The 15,838-nt window shown below is 42.1% G+C and overlaps 1 protein-coding gene across 3 annotated transcripts in view; it reads right to left on the minus strand.

Annotated features, from left to right (window-relative positions):
* Positions 1-15,838, minus strand: part of LOC126194725 (collagen alpha-1(IX) chain-like) — a 419,736-nt gene that overhangs the window by 136,638 nt on the left and 267,260 nt on the right. For all 3 annotated transcript variants that reach the window (XM_049932976.1, XM_049932975.1, XM_049932977.1), the window contains one exon: positions 2,274-2,372. In XM_049932976.1, the coding sequence (XP_049788933.1) occupies positions 2,274-2,372 (99 nt within the window). The remainder of the gene's footprint in view (positions 1-2,273; positions 2,373-15,838) is intronic.

The raw sequence follows: 15,838 nt of genomic DNA on the forward strand, positions 1-15,838 counted from the left end.
TTTGGCAACTGACGCGTCACAGTATGGCCTAGGGGCTGTTCTCGCCCATCAGTATGAGGATGGGTCGGAACGACCCATCGCCTATGCTTCCAAGAACCTCAACTATGCGCAACGGCGTTACTCTCAAATTGAAAAGGAGGCACTCGCTATCATTTATGCTCTAAAAATGTTCAGCATTTTTTTGTATGGTGCTAAGTTTCACCTCATCACCGACCACAAGCCACTGGTCTCTCTGTTCAGCACGTCGGCGTCACTTCCGGATAAGGCAGCTCACTGCCTGCAACGTTGGGCCTTATACTTGTCTCGTTTTCACTATGAGATTCACTATCGCCCCACAGCCCAGCACGCCAACGCTGACGCCATGTTGCGATTGCCGATGGGCCCCGATCCGGTTTTCGATCTTGATGAACTACTCTGTTTCCAGATTGATGAGGAAGAACGTCGTGAGGTCGAGGGTTTTCCACTTACAGGTTCGCAGGTCGCGTTGGCTACTGCGCGGGACCCGGTCCTGCGTCAGGTGATAGGTTTTGTTCAACGGGGTTGGCCGTTCGCAACTACCATTCCTTGCGCCTTCGTCTGTCTGTTCATGATGGTGTTGTTCTTCTGGCCATGGATGGCGCATCTCCACGGGTCGTGGTGCCAGCCTCTCTTCGCAAAGATGTTCTCAAAGTGTTGCATGAAGGCCATTGGGGTATTTCTCGGACTAAGTCCCTGGCCCGCAGGCACGTTTATTGGCCCGGTATTGATTCGGACATCGCCCACATGGTTGCTGCATGTGGTCAGTGTGCTCAACAACTGGCTGCACCTCGTACAATGCCCTCTCTGTGGCCTGATCCGGCGCAGCCATGGGAACGGGTGCACGCTGACTTTGCCGGCCCTTTCCTCGGTACTTATTGGCTACTGTTGATTGACGCCTTCTCGAAGTTTCCGTTTGTTGTTCGATGTCCGTCGCCCACCACTGCGGCGACGACGCTGGCTTTGTCCAAAATCTTTGCGCTAGGTCTTCCAGTCACTATCGTCATGGACAATGGCTCTCAGTTCTCTTCGCAGGCCTTCCGTGATTTTTGTACTGGACAAGGGATTCATCAAGTTACAGCACCGCCCTTCCATCCGCAATCGAATGGGGAGGTCGAGCGCCTTGTCTGCACTTTCAAAAGCCAGATCAAAAATTCCTTAGTGATTTTTCCACAGATGACGCTCTGCTGCAATTTCCGAGTTCTTATCGCTTCACGCCTCTGGGTGATCGCAGCCCTTCTGAACTCTTGCATGGCCGCCAACCGCGCACTCTACTGCACCTGCTTCACCCTGTCAGGCCTTATGCTGTCCCCCCTAGTGCGGGAAAATACTCAGTGGGCGCAGACGTGTGGGCACGAGGGTATGGATCTCGCCCTAAATGGATTCCAGGGGTAGTCAAGGCTCTTCGCGGCCGCCGGCTTTGTGAAATACGTACGGACGACGGCATGGTTGTTCGCGATTACGACCAGATGCGCCCACGAGTGGTGGCCACGCCGGTGCCACCGCCCCTTCCTTCGCCTCCACCAGCCCGAGAAGCCAGTCCTGTCGCTGCTGCCGCTCTACCGTACGTGTTGATGCAGCCGACGTCACTACCGCTTCCGAGTGCGCCGGAACCGGCCCCAGTCGCGACGCCGCCTTCTCCAGGACCCATCTCGCTGGAGCACACCCCCAGGTCCACGACACCTATGGATGCTGCTCCGGAGTTTTCACCCATCATCTCATCCAGGAGACATGTTCCACGCACGAGCATCCGTCCTGGACATTTTCGACCATACTTTCGTGTCTCTCCGCGGGATCTTCTTGGGGCCTCACAAGAGGCCATGGATGTCTCCGCACTGTCCATGTCTCCAAGGAAGTGAGTGTTTTTTTTTTCAAGGGGGGAAAAGTGTTGTGACAGTGCCACGACATTTAACAATGCCGCCATGACAGTACGCGCAAACGGCGATAGAGGCGCTCCGCAACTCGGCTGAGTGCGGGAGCGCCACCTAGCTACGAACGGCGCCGGCCGCATGTCACGGCACGGCAGTCAAATGAGAGATACTGAGTTGTTATCATGTAACCAGCTATTGTTTCTAAGTGAGTGTGTTTGAATATCCACGCAATTATTGGTGATTAAAGGTTATAGCACTTTCCAGATGGACAGAATGAAAGTAATTATTTGAATTCAAACAGAGATACACAGTTCCTTCAAAGTGTGTTATGATGTGTGACAGGGCAGGGTAGAGTTACCAGTCAGTTAGTGGGTGTTTCGAACCTACAGGGCTGCCGGGAGGTCCCGGTTCTCCATTGGTGCCCGGTAAACCTGGAAGCCCTGGCTCACCAATCGGCCCCAGTGGTCCAATAGGTCCTGGCAAACCCTACAATTACAAGGCCCTCTGTCAGTCATGCAGATCACAACTACAAATACCAATACCAAAACTGAGTGAAACCCTTTACCTTGAGATTTTCAATGACTTCTGTGTTAACAATAAATGAGGCTGAAAAGAAATCACAAAATTGGCAGCATACTCACAAAATAAATACAACAGGTGTTTCAAACATTCTTTGAATTTTTAAATTTTTGTTTCAAAGAAATTAACTCATCATTTAAAAGTTCATAAAAAAGAATCAATAGATCACAAAATGCTGACAAATCTTATCAGACAAACCTTCTGGCAATGAAGACCTACATTACTGAATCAATTAAGCAAAGGGGACAAACGAGGGTGGAAGCAATGGTGCCTTAAATATGGAACCTGCTAAAGTTGCCACAGCTGTCAGGTACCCTAATATGAAAAATGTTATAGATATACAATTCTCCAAACATTACCACTTCCGTTTCTTTTTGTTATGTTCACTACCATTCATAACATATCAGATTTTTATTAGAATCAGTTAACTAGCAGAGTGCAGTATAAATAGCTGTATTTCTTCAGTGACTGTTTGCACGTATCTGCCACAATTATTATTCTCTTAATTTAGCACAGCTCAATATGACTGGTTGCCATTTCTGAAAGTATATTAAGTTGCGGTAACTCATCTTTCCTTGAAGATAGTGATGATGTTATGTACTTGATTGCTTCTCTGAACAATGGAACCATACTACTCAATGTGGTTACTGAGATCTGATTTCCTCAAATGTAAATGCAATTTTAATCTCAATTACAAGAATGGTAAGCCACTATGGATTTTTTGTGAATCCTAATCAAGATTATCTTTTAAAGAATGAAATTTTCACTGTACAGTGGAGTGTTCACTGATACGAAACTTCCTGGCAGATTAAAACTGTGTGCCGGACCGAGACTCGAACTCGGGACTTTTGCCTTTCGCGGGCAAGTGCTCTTGCCCGCGAAAGGCAAAGATCCCGAGTTCGAGTCTCGATCCGGCACACAGTTTTAATCTGCCAGGAAGTTTCATTATCTTTTATGTTTGACTTTTCCTATACTACCACCATGGTGAGTTATTTTAAATGCAATGGATGTGATAGGTACCTAGCACCATAAAATCACTTCCGCCTCCTGTTCTAAAAGGTACTGTCCACTGTAATTAGTTGGTTTGAGGCAAAATGAAAATTATATGCTCAGTTATGCTTTTTTGTTACTTCTCAGTATTTACTGGTATGGGCATTTGTCTCATTTTGTAAACTGAAAGAATCAGACTGACATATTCTGTGATAAGACATTTCCCCTGTGTGTGAAACAGGTAACAACCACCTCTTGTTCCAGATGATATCTTTCTGGCTATGTAAATAATGGTCACTATGGCTCAACTTCTTTCTGGCTATGTAAATAATGGCCAGTATGACTCAACTTTTTGTTTGATATGTGCAAATAGAGAAAAAGTAAGTAATGTCACTGATTTAAGAAATATGACCCTTCATGGATTGCTTCTAACTCAACTGTTGAAAACTACTACCACATCAACATAGAATGAGGCTTGTGTAACACTTGAAATAAGGAAAAATGTGTCTTCAACTCAGTGGTGAAATAAGAGGCTGGTCTCTAGGTAAATCTTCTGTGCTATTTCAATATTTTTTGTGAAATAATCATCACCCATATTTTATTGTTTGGTGGCCAAAATAACAGCAGTGGGTAAGATGGTTGCCTCACATCTGGGAGGACAAAGGTACAAATTCCTGCCTGGCACACCAAATTTAGATTTTCTATGGTTTTCTTAAATTGCTGAGGCAAATGTTAGTATTATTTCTTTGAGAAGAACATGACCAATTTCCTATCTGTTGCTGAAAAGATATTAACCCTACATCTACCTTGATCAAAGTAACAACTGCTCCAGTTGTAGTTGCCATGATATTAGTTCCTTAAATACAAGTATTATTTGTGTACGGACATAATATTCTGCTTGAAACAGGTCTGATAGCTTGCTACAAAGTGCCTAATTCATTTACTTGTCTTCTGTTGATATTTCCTGCACTGAAGTCTCTACATTATTATATCTCTTTCAAACACTCTACTAAAAGCAAAATAATTACTATTTTATTTTTTTGGTCCTATTTCACATAATATTTTTGTAATAAATTCACCTGAAAATAAGTATGTTGTGAATGAGCTGCCACTAGACTAAATATTACAATTACCAGCTTAATATTGTAAGTTAAAATGGTTTGCTATGATGTACATGTAAGTTAAAAAGTACCATGCACTGAAATTCTACAAAGTAAAGGATTTCAATCTGGTATGAAATAGGTTGCACATTTACTGTTTACTGCCAACCTCCAGTACCTGCAAGCTAAATAGGTGTTAATTTACTGATACAATTCAAAGTACTTTGTTAATTGTCTGTCTACATACAGGATGTTTTCTAGGAAGTATCTACACCTTTCTGTAACAGAAAATGTCAATCTGTTAAAATGTCCTGCTCATTTCTAATGATTGTACACTTGGGGCTATAATCTTTTCATAACTAACACATACAAAATAGTTTCTATGCACCAGACTGTAAACCTACTGCATTCTGAGGAGTATTGGTGGGCTCCCTGTCTTCATGAATCATACAGTCCACCAACAATGGCTTTTCAATATTGTTTATTATCCCCTTTGGTCAAAACTCACTGGAAATATCATTCTTTCCTAAAGATATACCAATGATGTCGTTCATAAAAAGTGAGACTTTTTGTATCTTATTCTGAAATACATTGAAGTGTCAAAGAAACTGGTATAGTCATTGCATATTCAAATACAGGGATATGTAAACAGGCAGAATATGGTGCTGCAGTCGGCAGTGACTATATAAGGTGACAAGTGTTGGCACAGTTGTTAGATTGATTGCTGCTGCTACAATGGCAGGTAATCAAATTTAAGTGAGTTTGAATGTGGTGTTACAGCCAACGCACAGCATCTCCGAGGTAGCGATGAAGTGGGGGTCATCCCATACGACCATTTCAAGAATGTACCGTGAATATCAGGAATCCGGTAAAACATCAAATCTCAAATATTGCTGCTGCTGGAAGAAGATCCTGTAAGAAAGGGACCAATGATGACTGAACAGAATCGTTCAACATGACAGAAGTGCAAACCTGCAAATTGCTGCAGATTTCAACGCTGGGCCATCAACAAGTGTCAGCATGTGAACCATTCAATAAAACATCATTGAAATGGGCTTTCAGAGCCAAAGGCCCACTCGTGTACCCTTGATGACTGCATAAGACAAAGCTTTACGCCTCACCTGGGCCCGTCAACACTGACATTGTACTGTTGATGACTGGAAACATGTTGCCTGGTTGGATGATTCTTATTTCAAATTGCATTGAGCGGATGGACATGTACGGGTATGGAGACAATCTCATGAATCCATGGACCCTGCAGGTCAGCAGGGGCCAGGTCAGCTGATGGAGGCTCTGTAATAATGTGGGGCATGTGCGGTTTGAGGGATTTGGGACCCCTGATAAATCTAGATATGACTTTGACAGGTGACACGTACATAAGCATCCTGTCTAATCACCTGCATACACTCATATCCATTGTGCATACAAAAGGACTTGGGCAATTCTAGCAGGACAATGTGACACCCCATATTTCCAGAATTGCTGCAGAGTGGCTCCAGGAACACTCTTCTGAGTTTGAACACTTCCACTGGCCACCAAACTCCCCAGACATGAACATTACTGAGCATATCTGGGATGCTTTGCAATGTGCTCTTCAGAAGAGTCTCCACGCCATTGCTTATGGATTTACGGACAGCCGTGCAGGATTCATGGTGTCAGTTCCCTCCAGAACAACTTCAGACAGCTGAGTCCATGCCAAATTATGTTGTGGCACCTCTGCATGCTTCTGGGAGCTGTGCACGATGTTAGGCAGGTGTACTGGTTAATTTGGGTCTTCAGTGTACAGCTGCCATACATGATACTGTCTTCTACTATACTTTTCCAAAACTGAATTTATGCATGAAGTTCCATCTTAACTATGACACTGCCTTGGTTATGCCATGCTTGTGACGACATGTGTGTACTCTGAGACTACTTCTTCCTCAGATCTAAAAGACAGTAACAAGCCAGCTACAGAACATAATACAATATAAAAATTAGTTCTAAATTCCTAATACAGGTTTCTCTCAGTCATAATGCAATTCCACAGCCTACATCATACTCATTATTATTTGTTTAATGTTTTGTACTGTACTGTTTCAGTGATCCTCTTCGTATTTTTTCATATATTCAAACTGGTATGGAACAAGTCAGTATTATGAGAAGATGAGATGAGTCAGCATGAATTAATGTGATGATTATAAACCTATATCTATTACAAGTGTACTGGGGTATACACACAAAAAAAGCTGTGAGCAAAATATATATATATATATATATATATATATATATATAAAAACAAAGATTCTGTAACTTACCAAACGAAAGCGTTGGAACATTGATAGAAACAATAACAAACACAAACACACACACAAATTTCAAGCTTTTGCAACCCACGGTTGCTTCATCAGGAAAGAGGGAAGGAGAGGGAAAGACGAAAGGATGTGGGTTTTAAGGGAGAGGGTACGGAGTCGTTCCAATCCCGGGAGCGAAAAGACTCACCTTAGGGGGAAAAAGGGACAGGTATACACTCGCGCACACACACACACACACACACACACACACACACACACACACACACACACACACACACACACACACACACACACACACACACACATATCCATCTGCACATAAGAGACAACCGTGGGTTGTGAAAGCTTGAAATTTGTGTGTGTGTTTACGTTTGTTATTGTTTCTATCAATGTACCAATGCTTTTGTTTGGTAAGTTACAGAATCTTTGTTTTTAGATATATTTTTCCCACATGGAATGTTTCCCTCTATATATAGGGCATCCCAGAAATGCTGTGACATACGAGGGGCTTTACAGGGCATCCAGAGGAATGAATCAAGGGCAGAAACCCATGTCCAAAGATGTGCAAGTGTGTGGGGTAAAACTCATACACCCTTGATATTGTTTTGATTCTCAATGGTTACCAATTCATTTATGATGAAAAGTACAATATATTTTCCCTAAAAGAGCTTGAAGCCATCTAAGTATTTATCTTTCTCTCGAAGGTCAATACAGAGACCTACTGTGTTATCGTGTATGTCTCTACTTCAAATAACCATATTCAGTCATAGTGTCACTGTATGATGGTAACTTGATAAATAAGTAGCAAATACCAGATTAATGCATACTGTGTTAAATTTTGTAGCTATATGTTTCTAGAAGGTGGCAGTACATGTTGGATGGAAAACAGATTAGCGAATATCTGCCATTGCAGAATAGCAGGTGTGCTGGTCAGAAAAGTGCACAGTAGTGTTATTTTTAAGAGCCAAGGGACTGTCTATAGAGGACATTTATTAGATAATGCATCTCAAATACAGTGTGTACAGTATTTAATGGGTAGCTGCATTCAACTGACTACAGGAATTCAACAAAAGATAGAAAGAAGGACAAACAAGGAGAGTCCAGGTCATCAAACTGATGTACATCCAGCTATGGACGCACAAAATATATCTTCAGGATGAATGAAATACTGCAATTTGAATTATATCTCACAGATAAAATGACCAACAGGTTGCCACAGTCACCCTCATCCCTTCTGGCTGCACTCCAGTCTCATTGTAGATCAATTTCAATCAATGTGGTATATAATGAAAGCTCATCACTAGCCTCACATAGGCTCAAAAAACACTTGATTGACTTACATGACCACTCTACTTTCCATTTATGGAAATATCCATTTTTTTAAGAAAAGCTTGTGTACATACAAAGTAAAATTATTGTAAGAAGACTCTTCCAAAAATATGAAAAACATCCGAGTAGTTTCCACTACTATATATCTCACCCTAGGCACAATGAGCTTGCCATGATGAAGTTATCCAAAGTCTCACATTGCAACTACAATGATTTATGTGCAAAAAAATCTAGATGCCTTACTTACTTTTGACTGAATTATAAGAACTATCCTCTACCTAGACAAGGAGGTGAGTTGTGTGCTTACATTATAATACAAATATTTAATGTGAAGGGGACTCACACGTTATCTGATCACATGTGCACTGTTCCCCTGAATAATAAATGTAAGAAAATTGCCTGATGAAGACCAACATTTGCTATTTGCTGTAGTTAAGATGGCTTGTTCCCTTTCAGATGGCTACAGACTCTTGGGATATTCTTCTTCAACTGTGTAGGTTATTGATACATAAGGAAATTGCCCAAAGGAAATTGCCCAGAATGAGCATTTCAGATTAGTGTATGCAACATTTTAAGTGGAGCAGTGTAATCAGTTAGAAATGAGCATGACATTCATTTAAACGAAAATACAGTCTGTTAGTGGAGTCGATATTGCTGAAGTTCATTAGCAGCAGCATCACATACAAGCTCTCCAGTTCGCCCAGGCTCGCCTCGTGGTCCTCTACGTCCTGGAACACCAGATGCTCCCTGTGGGCCCTGGGGACCTATGGGTCCTGGGGGACCCTAGCAGTCATTGCAGTGTCACAAAATATTCTCAGCTATAAGTTTCACACTCTTTTAAGCTTAAAGTGTAAGTGGTAGAGACAAAACATTACAACAATAACTCAATGCATTCCAAAATTCTGTATGAAATTTCCTACAGTTGTTTCTATAATACATAAAGAATATTATTTCTGAAATTCTATAAGAGAACATACTATTATTACAATTCCCATGTTGTGATACCAGTTAAACAAACTACTTACTCAATGTCTGTTGCTGATGTGCTTGATTGCTGTAACAGTGGGAAATTTGATGAACACGGCAAACAAATGTCTTTGCAAAAATAATGTGCTACTGTGTACATTCCATCCCCAAAATAAACAAAACAAAGCACAGATATATTAATTGGAATCCACATCAAACGAAAAATATGAACAAAAATCTCAACTATAGATATAGACTGTCTGGAAGTGCTAACTAAGTACACAACAATCAATTGCGTCAGGTTGGAATCCATTAGGAATCATTGTGCTCAGTGACTGTGAAATGATTATAATCTGGAATGAACACAGCAGACAGTCAAATATAGGTCATTTTAACAATGTGTGCTTATACAAGATTTCTGGGGCTATATGACTAGCTACTAAAAGCAATGATCATCCCTGTACTGTAGCTGACATTGTGCTAGCGCTGCAATAAAATACAGATTGATAGGCGGCTGGTTGCAGTGTTCGTTCCACATTATAATCACTAAATAGCCCAGTAACATCACGTAAAGTGCTCTGCATGAAGAAAATGAACAGTATTTTTTGCAGCAGAAAACACACACACACACACACACACACACACACACAAAATTCAGTTTTTCTGGGACAACCTTTTCTTCTTCTGTCTCTTCAGTGAATAGCGGTGGAATATAAATTCACAACATAATGTTATTTCAACAAGTAAAAATTGTTGCACAAGCCTTTACCAATTTTCACCCCTTTGCCCTGAAGAATACAGATGAAACTCATGAAGATCATGACCTAGGGGAGAAAAGAGAGGCGTCATTATGAATGCAAAGTTGGTTGTAAAGAAACAGGAGCAGATGTGGCTCAAGTAAACATAAGCAGACAAGCACCTTTATTCTTAAGACTAACAAAAAGAGAATTCACTAGAGAAAACTGTTGTTGTCGTGGTCTTCAGTCCAGAGACTGGTTTGAGGCAGCTCTCTATGCTACTCTATCCTGCGCAAGCTGCTTCATCTCCCAGTACCTACTGCAACCTACATTCTTCTGAATCTGCTTAGTGTATTCATCGCTTCATCTCCCTCTTCGATTTTTACCCTCCACGCTGCCCTCCAATACTAAATTGGTGATCCCTTGATGCCTCAGAACATGTCCTACCAACCGACCCCTTCTTCCAGTCAAGTTGTGCCATAAATTTCTCTTCTCCCCAATTCTAGTCAATACCTCTTCATTAGTTGTGTGGTCTACCCATCTAATCTTCAGCATTCTTCTGTAACACCACATTTCGAAAGCTTCTATTCTCTTCTTGTCCAAACTATTTATCATCCATGTTTCAGTTCCATACATGGCTATGTTTTGTAACTTAAAATCTCTGTCTTACCTTTGTGTAATGTAACTGATACATTCCGTGTCTCCAGATCTGTACATGTTTAAAACCTTTCATGATTCTTAAACTAAATAATACCGATGATTAAATTGTGCACTATGCAGTATCTGCCAGTGAGCAGCTCCATTCATTCTTCTCCCCCAGACCATATTCTACTACTATTTCTCCTACTTGGTCTTTTGCTGCTACTGAATTCCAGTTCCTCATCACAATTAAGTATTCATATCCATTAACTATCTGATTAATTTTTTTCTCTTATCGCACATTTTTTAATTTCTCAATCACGAACAGAGACAGTTGCATATAAAATTATGTTGCTGTGGTTGATGTTATTTTAGGTCTATCTCAGCTACAATAATGTGTTCACTATGCTGTTCATAGTAGGTTATCTATATTCTCATTTTCTTATTCATTGTTAGACTTACTCCTGCACTACTCCAGTATTATAGTTAATTCATATATTAGTAGTACTAGGATGGATAGGCCATTTGCATGCTTGTGTGTGCACAAGAGGAGCTGGCTGCAGTTTGCGAACAGCTGAAAATGCTTTTGGTGATGGTCAGCTGTCTTCAGGCTGTTGCCTCAGGAGGGCAGCGGCAGTTGTGGAGAATCTACATCTACATCTACATCTACATACATACTCCGGAATCCACCATACGGTGCGTGGTGGAGGGTACCTTTACCACAACTAGCATCTTCTCTCCCTGTTCCACTCCCAAACAGAACGAGGGAAAAATGACTGCGTATACGCCTCTGTACGAGCCCTAATCTCTCTTATCTTATCTTTGTGATCTTTCCACAAAATGTAAGTTGGCGGCAGTAAAATTGTACTGCAGTCACTCTCAAATACTGGTTCTCTAAATTTCCTCAGTAGCGATTCACGAAAAGAACGCCTCCTTTCCTCTAGAGACTCCCACCCGAGTTGCTGAAGCATTTCCATAACACTCGCGTGATGATCAAACCTACCAGTAACAAATCTAGCAGCCCGCCTCTGAATTGCTTCTATGTCCTCCCTCAATCTGACCTGATAGGGATCCCAAACGCTCAAGCAGTACTCAAGAATAGGTCATATTAGTGTTTTATAAGCGGCCTCATTTACAGATGAACCACATCTTCCCAAAATTCTACGAATGAACCGAAGACGACTATCCGCCTTCCCCACAACTGCCATTATATGCTTGTCCCACTTCATATCGCTCTGCAATGTTATGCCCAAATATTTAATCGACGTGACTGTGTCAAGCACTACACTACTAATGGAGTATTCAAACATTATGGGATCCTTTTTCCTATTCATCTGCATTAACTTACATTTATCTACATTTTGAGTTAGCTGCCATTCTTTACACCAATCACAAGTCCTGTCATCTTGTACCCTCCTACAGTCACTCAACGACGACGCCTTCCCGTACACCACAGCATTATCAGCAAACAGCCGCACATTGCTATCCACCCTATCCAAAAGATCATTTATGTAGATAGAAAACAACAGCGGACCTACCATACTTCCCTGGGGCACTCCAGATGATACCCTCACCCCCGATGAACACTCACTGTTGAGGATAACCTACTAGGTTCTATTACTTAAGAAGTCTTTGAGCCACTCACATACTTGGGAACCAATCCCATATGCTCTTACCTTAGTTAGGAGTCTGCAGTGGGGCACCGAGTCAAACGCTTTCCGGAAGTCAAGGAATATGGCATCCGTCTCATACCCTTCATCCATGGTTCGCAAGATATCATGTGAAAAAAGGGCAAGTTGCGTTTCGCAGGAGCGATGCTTTCTAATGCCGTGCTGATGCATGGACAGCAACTTCTCAGTCTCAAGGAAATTCATTATATTCGAACTGAGAATATGTTCGAGAATCCTGCAACAAACCGATGTTAAGGATATTGGTCAGTAATTTTGAGGATCCGTCCTTCTACCCTTCTTACATACAGGCGTCACCTGCACTTTTTTCCAGTCGCTCAGGACTTTGCGTTGGGCAAGAGATTCGTGATAAATGCAAGCTAAGTAAGGAGCCAATGCAGTAAAACCGAATTGGAATCCCATCAGGACCTGGCGATTTATTTATTTTCAACCCATTCAGCTGCTTCACGACCCCAAGGATGTCTATCACTATGTCCTCCATACGGGAATCTGTATGAGACTCAAACGGCAGTATGTTTGTACAATCCTCCTGCGTGAAAGATTTATCAAATGGTAAATTTAAAATTTCAGCTTTCGTTTTGCTGTCTTCCATTGCCAGGCCAGACTGATCAGTGAGTGACTGGATGGAAGCCTTCGACCCGCTTACCAATTTTACGTAAGACCAGAATGTCCTTGGGTTTTCAGCAAGATCGTTTGCTAAGGTACGACGGTGGTAGTGGTTGAATGCTTTGCACATCGCTCTTTTTACAGCACCACGAATCTCTACTAACTTTTGCCTGTCCTCATTCTCCTGATCTTTCTTGTACCACGAGTGCAACTGCCTTTGCTTCCTGAGCATTCTCCGAATTGCGCTGTTGAACCATGGTGGGTCTTTTCTGTCCATAACCCACTTTTCGGGCACATACTTGACCAATGCGTGATTTACAATGTGTTTAAAATTTGCCCATAATTCTGCCACGTCCATCGTACCGGAAGTAAATGAAGTCGATTCATTTACTAAGTGGGATGCTAACAACTGCTTATCTGCTCTTTCTAGTAAGAATACTCTCCTAGCCTTCTTGACCGACTTTTTAACTTTCGTAACCATAGTCATAATGACAACATCATGATCACTAATCCATGTCTCAACACTGACACCATCGATGAGGTCTGGTCTGTTCATGGCTACCAGATCTAAAATTTTTCCATTACGCATTGGCTGTCTATTTAGCTGCTCAAGACAGTTTTCGGATAATGTGTTCAAAAGTAATTCACACAATGGCTTGTCTGTACCACCTGTAATGAATCCATAGACATCCCAGTCTATACTAGGTAGGTTGAAGTCACCTCCGACTAATATAGGATGATCCGGGTACTTCTGCGATACAGAATTTAGACTACCTTTGAATGACTCTAGAACTGTCACGTTGGAACCTGGTGGCCGGTAATAACACCCAACAATTAACTTTATTTCCCCTAGCCCTGTTAAAAGTGTCCAGATAACTTCACAATCACACTCTACTTCGACCTCAGTAGACACAATATTTTTGTCAACTACAATGAAGACACCACCTCCTACGGTGTCTAATCTGTCTTTCTGATACATGTTTCAACCCTCACTAAATATTTCAGAACTTCCTATCTCAGGGTTCAGCCAGGTCTCAGTCCCGAGAATAATTTGCGCGCCACATGCTTCCTGGAGGGCAGTAAATTCAGGAACTTCATTCCAAACACTCTGGAAATTTACTGCTAATATCTTGATATCTGAAGTGTCTTTACACTGAGCGCGTCCAGATTTCCCTGCCTGCACATTGACTGGTGAGTGTTCATCAGGACACCTCGCAGTACCGCCTAACCTAAAAAACCCCCATGTGCATGCCACAAGTACTCCGCTACCTGAGTAGCCGCTTCCTTTGTGTAGTGCACTTCTGACCTATCTAGGGGCGTCCTACAATTCCCCACCCAATAGTGCGAGTCTAAAAATCTGCAGTCAAGACGGTCACAGAGTCGACGAAGCCTCTGGTTGAGATCCTCCACTCAGCTCCAAACCAAAGGACCCCAATCCACTCTGGGAACGATGCTGCAAATAGAGAGCTCTGCTTGCACCCCGCGTGCGAGGCCAGCAGTCTTCACCAAATCTGCCAGCCACCTGTACGAACTGAGGATCGCCTCAGAACCCAAGCGACAGGCATCATTGGTGCCGATGTGAGCAACTACTTGCAGATGACTGCACCCCATACGCTCGAAAGCCGCAGGCAAGGCCGCCGCCACATCTTGGATGAGGCCCCCCAGTAGACAAACCGAGTGCACTTTGGAATTCTTTCCAGCCCTGTACACTATTTTCCTAAGGGGCTCCATCACCCGCCTAACGTTGGAGCTTCCAATAACCAGCAAGCCTTTGCCCCCGTGTGCCTACTCGGGCCCTGCTGAAGGAGTGGCCAGCTGCCCACTGGCAGGATGAACGGGCGAGGCCAGCCGAACAGGCTGAGGCAATATAACAGTTTTGGTTTTTGGAAAAAAAAGGAGAGAGATAGAGAGATAGATAGAGAGAGAGAGAGAGAGAAACATGAACAAGCATTGAGGTGTGAATCAGAGCATTATCATGATGCAATTTCCACAAGTGGTTTTGGCACAATTCTGGTCATTTTCATTGGACTGCTTCATGCAAACAGTGCATAGTTTCCAAGCAGTATTCCTTATTGACTGTACGATCATAAGGTAGGAACTAATGATGCACAATCCTATTGTAATTGAAGAAAACAGTGAGGGGAACCTTCACATGACTGAACTCGAATTTTTTTTAGTCTTGGCTCTTCAGGCGGTTTCCATTGGGACAACTGGGCCTTGGTTTTGATGTTATATAACCTGTTTTTTCTGTTGTTATAACCTTCTTTAGAAGTTATGGATCATTGTCGACTTCATTCAGCAATTTCTGAGCAATGTGTACACAAAATCATTTTTAGCTGAAATTCAACAATTTCAGAACAAACTTTGCTGCGACACGTTTCATGCTCAAAACATCTGAAAAAAATGCTGGGCATGAGCCAAAGAATATGTCAACATTGTCAGCAACCTATCTGATACCAGTTAAGGAATTTTCCAGAACCATTTTCTTTACTTCCTCTGCAATGTTATCAGTAACTGATGTGCTGGGGTGTCCATGGCAGCTGTCATTTTCAAGTTCTTCTCGACCCTCTTTGAAATGTTTTACCACTCATAAACTCTTGTCTTACTCATAGCAGATTTGTGAAAAGCCACAGTTGACATTTTGAAGGCAGTGCTGCACATTATTCAATTTTTCACGCAAAATTTAATGCAAATTCTTTGATTCATCTTTTTCAAAAGTAAAAATTTTCCGAGCACTTGAAAACAAGTGTAACCTCTTCAACTGTAGACCGAGAGTGAGGCTCCGGTAATTATGCAGGGTCTTCACAAGATAGGGTAGTGTGGAGAGCAGCATCAAACCAGTCTTCGGACTGAAGGGAACAATAATTATGACAACAGCAACAATAACAACAGCAGCAATTAGGAATTACCTTTCAGGTCAGAGTTTTTCAGCCCTATCACTAGCAATTTGATTTCTCATGTTCAAAATCCATTTTCTTCAAACCTCTTTTATATGAATGTGAAAGACTGTAATTCTCACATGCA

Source organism: Schistocerca nitens, chromosome 7 (genome assembly GCF_023898315.1).
Source record: "Schistocerca nitens isolate TAMUIC-IGC-003100 chromosome 7, iqSchNite1.1, whole genome shotgun sequence".
In the NCBI taxonomy this organism is placed as follows: domain Eukaryota; kingdom Metazoa; phylum Arthropoda; class Insecta; order Orthoptera; family Acrididae; genus Schistocerca; species Schistocerca nitens.